General features: G+C 66.7%; 2 protein-coding genes across 2 annotated transcripts; one reads left to right on the forward strand and one right to left on the reverse strand.

Moving 5' to 3' along the window:
* Positions 1-370: 370 nt before the first annotated feature.
* Positions 371-4,282, reverse strand: MNEG_12822 (hypothetical protein; the record flags this gene model as incomplete). The annotated part of the gene is made up of 4 exons (XM_014038705.1): positions 371-424; positions 772-1,277; positions 1,456-3,225; positions 3,484-4,282. The coding sequence occupies 4 exons, from the start codon at positions 4,280-4,282 to the stop codon at positions 371-373; spliced, it is 3,129 nt and encodes a 1,042-aa protein (XP_013894159.1).
* A 1,562-nt stretch (positions 4,283-5,844) lies between these two features.
* MNEG_12823 (hypothetical protein) lies at positions 5,845-6,285 on the forward strand (the record flags this gene model as incomplete). The annotated part of the gene is made up of 1 exon (XM_014038706.1): positions 5,845-6,285. A coding segment is annotated over one exon (441 nt), but the record flags the coding sequence as incomplete, so codon positions are not given.
* Positions 6,286-6,360: the final 75 nt, after the last annotated feature.

Consider the following 6,360-nt stretch of genomic DNA (forward strand, 5'->3'; position numbering starts at 1 on the left):
GCCCTCGACGCCGCGCGGCGCGGCGGCCGCGCCGCCTGCGCCGGCGCCCGGCGGGCTGGCGCGAGCCGCGCAGGGGCCGCCCTCGCGCCCGCTGGCCTTGCTGCCGCCGATAACGGCCATCACCGCCTGTCCTCCTTGCCCTGCGCTGGCGCCGGCGCTGCGCCCGCCCTCCTCACAGCCACTGCTGCCACCGCCGCTGGGGCTCTTGCTGGCCCTGCGCAGCTCGTCAGCGCCGGCCTCCTGGCCCCCAGTGCCGGCGGCGCGCTGCCGCTCGCAGGCATAGCCAGGTGCCAGCACAGTGCCCTTGCCCTTGGTGGTGCCCACAGTGCCCTTGGTGGTGGCACCAGAATCGCCGGCTTTGCGGCCGGGCTCACGCCTGCTGGCCCCAGCCAGGCCCGTTGTGGTGCTTGGCAGGCGCAGCAGGCTGCACGACATGACCTCCTCCTCAGTGACCAACACAGGGGCACCGGATGGCCACGGCCGCCGCCGCCACTGCCGCTGCTCCTGCTCCCGCTGCTGCTGCTGCTGCTGCTGCTGCTGCTGCTGAAGCGGCGGCGGCGACGGCGGCTGCTTGTGGAGGCCCAGCTGCGACCCGCCCAGGCCAAGTCCGCTCTTGCATGCGGTGCCAGCAGGCCCTGGTTGGTCTGGCAAGCTATCTGCTCCAGCGCCACCGGCACCGCCGCCGCCGCGCGCCCCCTCAGTCGCAATGCTTTCCGCTGCAGCCAAGCCACTGCCAAGCAGGGGGGCCGCGCGCAGCATCTTAGCTCGCACCTCTTTAACCATGTCGGACATATCCCGATCGCGCTTCTCCTCATTCTGCGTGTCCTTCTCCTCCTCGTCCTCCTCATCCCACTCCTCATCCTGCGCGTCCCCCTGCTCCCGCTCCCGCTCCCGCTCCCGCTCCCGCTCCCGCTCCCGCTCCTCCTCCTTCCCCTTCTGCTTTCTCTTCTGCTCTTGCTTGTGCTCGAGCTCGTGTTTCAGCTTATGCTTCAGCTTGTGCTTATGCTGCTGCTCCTGCTGCTGCTGCTGCTGCTGCTGCTGCTGCTGCTGCTGCTGCTGCTGCTGCTGCTGCTGCTGCTGCTGCTGCTGCTGCTGCTGCATCGGTGGTGGTGGCAGCGTGGACGGCCTCGCAGGCGCTGCTTGCGAAGCCACTGCGGGCGCCAACCGCGGCCCCTGCGCCACCGCCACCCGCTCCACATGCGCAGCGCGGGCGTGGCTGCCGCCGGCGCTGACGTCCGCGCCCTCATCAGCGGCGTCGGCATTGCTAAATTGGACGCCTGTCCCAGGAGATTTTGACGTTTGCATGAGTAGATGGGGGGAGGGAGGCTCTATCTGGATGGCTAGCAAGCAAGGCTCCTGGGACAGATGGCCGGGCATGCGTGTGTGCTCACTCGGTTGCTAGTAGTGAGGGATGACCTCAGCTCATCTACCCGCGGCCCGTGATGCCTCACTCACCAGAGCGGGCGCCGCGGGCCGGTGGCGGTGCGCTGGCAGTGGAACGGTCGCCCCGGCGCAGCGTGACAGGGGCGCAGAAGCGCTGCTGCGGAGCGCTTGCCTGCGGCCGCTCCTGCGCCTGCCGCTGCTGCTGCTGCTGCTGCTGCTGCTGCTGCTGCTGCTGCTGCTGCTGCTGCTGCTGCTGCTGCTGCTGCTGCTGCTGCTGTGGTAGCACGCGCCGGTCCAGCTGCGGCCCACCCAAGCCAATCCCGCTCTTGCATGTGGTGCCAGCACGCCCTACTTGGCCTGGCAAGTCTTCCGCTCCAGCGCCACCTGCACAGCCGCCGGTGCTGCGGCCCCCCTCGGTCGCACCGCCGATAGCCGTGGCCGGCTGGCTGCCAGGCGGGGCGTGCACCCGCCTCATCTTAGCTGGCCCCCCTTCATCTAAGTGAGACAGATCCCCCTGACGCTTCTTCGCCTTCTGCTGGTCCTTTCCCTTGTCCTTCCATTTCCTCTTCTGCTTCTCCCTCTGCTTGTCCTTGTGCTTGCCCTTGTGAAGCTGCTGCTTGGGCTGCTGCTGCTTGTGCTGCTGCTGCTGCTGCTGCTGCTGCTGCTGCTGCTGCGGCTGCTGCTGCGGCTGCTTGTGTTGCTGCTGCTCCTGCTGCTGCTGCTGCTGCAGCTGCTGCTGCTTGTGCTGCTGCGGCTGCTTGTGTCGCTGCTGTCGCTGCTGCTGCTGCTGCTGCTGCTGCTGCTGCTGCTGCTGCTGCTGCTGCTGCTGCTGCTGCTGCTGCTGCTGCTGCTGCTGCTGCTGCTGCTGCTGCGGCTGCTGCATTGGTGGCGGCGGCGGCGGAGACGGCCTTGCAGGCGCCGGCGCCGGCACGTGGCGCCGGACTTGGCCCTTCTGCAGCGCGGCCGCGGCCGGTGCCAACCGACCCATACCCCTGGCTGCACCGCCGCCACAAGACGACGTGCGGCCGCGCCCCGCTGCCGGCGCGGCCGCGGCGGCCGCGGCTCCGGGCGCCGCCATGGCGCCCGCCCGCGCCGCCGGGCTGTCCTCAGGCCCGCCGCTCGCGATGGCAAATTCCAGCAGCCCGCCCGCCGCGCCGCCGCGGCCCCAGCGGACCGCATCCCGGCCGTACCCCTGGTCCCGCAGGGCAATGTGCGCCCTGGCGAGGCACGTGCCGACACCGAGCTTGACTTTGCACTCCCAGCCCGCCTTGTTCTTGTGCACCACCGCTGAACACCCTTGCTCCATCGGCCCGCCTAGGGTCCGGCAGAGGGAGGCGAGCGCGCCCGCCGCCGCAGCGTCACCGGGCGCCGCCACCAGCCGGAGGGCGCGAACGGCAGGCGGCTGCTCGGGGGCGGCAGGCGCGGCGGCGGGTGCGGGCGGCGCGAGGTTCCTGACGGCGTGCATTGGAAGGTTGAGGCAGCTTTTGGTGCCGAACGAATCGGGAATCCTGAGGGGCGGGTTGCTTGATGACCTCAAAGAAAACCAGGGCCCCGGCTCCTCCTGCTGCTGCTGCTGCTGCTGCTGCTGCTGCTGCTGCTGCTGCTGCTGCTGCTGCTGCCGCCGCTGCTGCTGGTGCCGCCGCTGCTGCTGCTGCTGCTGCTGCTGCTGCTGCTGCTGCCGCCGCTGGTGCTGGTGCTGGTGCTGGTGCTGGTGCTGGTGCTGGTGCTGGTGCTGGTGCTGCACTAGCAGAACGTCAACTGGCCCATCTGCTGCATTGCCGCGGCTGGCGATACTGCCACCACCAAAGACACCCGCGCTGACGCCGCCACCGACACGCGGCCCTGCGAGCGTGAGGGGAGGGTTCCAAAACAAGGGATGACGATTGCGTTTAGTGCGTGCATGTCGCGCAGGCTGCGGATGCAAGGGGAGGGCATGCCTCACAAGCGGGCTGCAGGTTAGAGGGCGAATGACGATCACAGCACATGCCGCTCATGCGTTTGCTCGCTGTTGTGCCTTTGAAGGAGAGCGCAAGGGCCTCTGGCTGCCGTTAGAGACCAACGAGCCGACCGCGCGGCGTCTCGCCGCCCCCCCATTCCCACCTGACTTGATGGCGCTTCCTCGCTGCCGCCGGCCCGACCCGTCGCCGCGGTCGGGGACGCCCAGACTGTGCGCGCCTGTCGGCCTGCGCCGCTTTGCTGCGCGAGCTGAGTCCAGGCGTGCATAGTCCACATCCTCCTCCTCCTCCTCCTCCTCGTCCATATAGTCATCAGGAGTCGCCTCGCCTGGTGAAGGGCTGGGGTCGCTGTTGCTTCTGCACGCAAACCGCAGCAGCCCTCGCCTACGCTTGCGCTCATGCGTGTCGCCCCGCTGCGCGCCGCCCAAGGAGCCGCCGCAGCCGGCGCGCCGCGGGGCATCATGGACAGGCGCCGCTGCTGGGGCGTCGGGCGGTATCCGGCATGCGTCCCTGGATATGCCGCAATAGCCATGCCCGGCCACGGCAGCTTGCTGCTTCTGCTTCTTCTTGTGCTTTTGCTGCTGCTTCTGCTGCTGCTTTTGCTTTTGCTTCTTCTTACTCTGCTGCTGCTGCTGCTGCTGCTGCTGCTGCTGCTGCTGCTGCTGCTGCTGCTGCTGCTGCTGCTGCTGCTGCTGCTGCTGCTGCTGCTGCTGCTGCTGCTTTGGCTGTTGCTGCTTCGGCGGCCGCAGTGTCAGCAGCGGTGGCGGCAGCGGTGGGGGCGGCGGCGACTTCTCCGATGCTGACTCACTCGCTGGGCAGCGAGGGTCGGTGCCACCCTGTCGCACGCGCCCCGCAGTGCCGTCGCTGTGCTTCCGTTTTGCTGGACGCGGCACTACCTGTTGCCGTCGCGATAAGGGGAGCACCGAGCCAAGTGCTGCATCCATGGCCGCTTGCCAGTCATCGGGCGGCCCAGTGTGCAACATGCGGTCCTACGCCAGCCAGCACGATGCTGATTGCTGTGCAGCCGTGCAGGCCATCTTGATGCGCATGAAGATTGCAATGAGCTGACAGCGCCTTGACTTGGCACCGCGAAAAATGGATCACGCGCACTGTGCTCGCGAGGGTCATGCACCGCGACGAAAGGGATGTGGGACTTCACGGCAAGAGTAAGATACACTTTCAACTGTCAATTGCACCTCGTCACTGTTGCTCTTGCGACACCTGAGCCTTGGCGTGCGATCTCGGTCTGCCGCGCACCTGGGACCAGCATCGGCGGGCGCAACTGCTGTTCGAAGGCTACTGTTGCAGGTGTTACCATGTAGAGCGGGTGAGCTGAGACTGTTATGTGAGATAATGCTGTGCATGATTCACATCATATAATGGTACTGTAGGCTGCTGGTCCAGTACCATTAGAGAGGGCCTATGGCCTCTGCTTTGTTACCTTGACCTGCTGATCGGGGGGTGATCAATCCGGTAGGATGGTGGCTCGCTCCCCATGCAGGGGCCCGCGTGATCCGTAACAATGCCTTGTCACGACAGTGCGTCACTCTGTGGACAAGGTGTCTGCTAAAATCTGTCCGCGGCCCCGTCTGACTCAATACCACACATGCGCGACGCCAATGGCCCACTGGAGACCAGTCCGTAGCTCGCTCAGCGCCAGCTCAGCGCGCCGCCTGCCGATCACGTTGCGGGGCAGACCACAGCAGGAAAGGTGCTCCGGCTGCTGACATATTTTCATGTGTGGGGCAGGGGCACAGATCTAGACCATCCCAAGCGCTGCAGCATCCTAGAGTTGGTAAAAGGCTGCGCAAAGGCTTCGCTTTGTCCCGTGCTGCATGGCCGGGGACCTAGGGAGCAGCTGATCCCACAAAACGAAAGGCAACTTGATGAGGTGCTGAAACCGTACGGCCGCGTGTGGCACGCCGGGGCTGCCCAGATTTGACCAGGTTTGGGTGTGGCAAAACGGCTGCGGCGCAGGCACGGCAGCTGTGATCAGGTCCGGTGCTTGGTTAAAAGCAGGCAGCTCTATCCCAATGCAATTCTTATGTGGCGACCGGTGTGCACCTGTGCCGCGTGGCGTTGGTCAATTGGTCATCCCGCAATTGTTGCAAGCAAGCGGCTGCTACACCTGTTTTTTGCGGCCTGATACCGTACCTGAGCACCCACACTGATCGCCCATAAACAACATTTTGCCTCATTATCATCCTATGCCCACCTATAACAGTGTTTGCACTGAAGGCGATCGGCGGACCAGGTGTCGCTGCCACCGCAACGGTCGATTTTGGTCTTGGGTGCAGCTGGGTCCACCACGCCCATCACTATGTTGTGTAAAATTACGAATCCTTTCAGCACTCTCCGAAACTCTCATCTGGCTGATCGATATGCACCATGTTTTATGATAAACACGACTGGCACCGAGCCAGGTCGTAGCCCAGGGCGTCCTGAAGAACACGAGCAAAGCGAACTCAGTAGCAGCTGCGAGCAGCAAGACGCCGTGACGCCGGCCATGCTGCGCAGCAGCGCGCTAGCGGCGCTGCTCGTGCTGCTGCTGTCCCCGCGCCCGGCGAGTGCGGACGGCGCGGCGGGCGCTTCTGCGTCCCCCACCGCCCGCTACTTCGACCTCGTGGACATCAACCACGATGGCGAGCTGCAGGCAGAGGAGCTGGCCTCCCATATCAGATCCCTGGACGTTTCACAGGACGCCGCCGCTGCTGCGGCGCCTCCGCCCGGCCCGGCCCCGCCCGCCCAGCCCAGCACCCCAAGCGCCGCCAGCGACGGCGGCGACGCCGCCAGCGACGGCAGCGGCGACGACGCGGGGCCCGAGTACCGGACGCGCGCCCAGGTGGCGCGCGCGGTGCAGCAGGCGATATCAGCGGTGGACGGCGCAGACGCCGGCACCACGATTTCGATGGCCGAGCTCGAGCTGCATTTGGCCGACGTGCATAGGGTGAGCCCCCCTTGCAGCCCCGCGCCCGCGCGACCACCAGCAGGCGCGGCGCCGCCGCGCCGCCGCCGCGGTTGC

Source organism: Monoraphidium neglectum (genome assembly GCF_000611645.1).
Source record: "Monoraphidium neglectum strain SAG 48.87 unplaced genomic scaffold scaffold03458, whole genome shotgun sequence".
NCBI classification, from domain to species: domain Eukaryota; kingdom Viridiplantae; phylum Chlorophyta; class Chlorophyceae; order Sphaeropleales; family Selenastraceae; genus Monoraphidium; species Monoraphidium neglectum.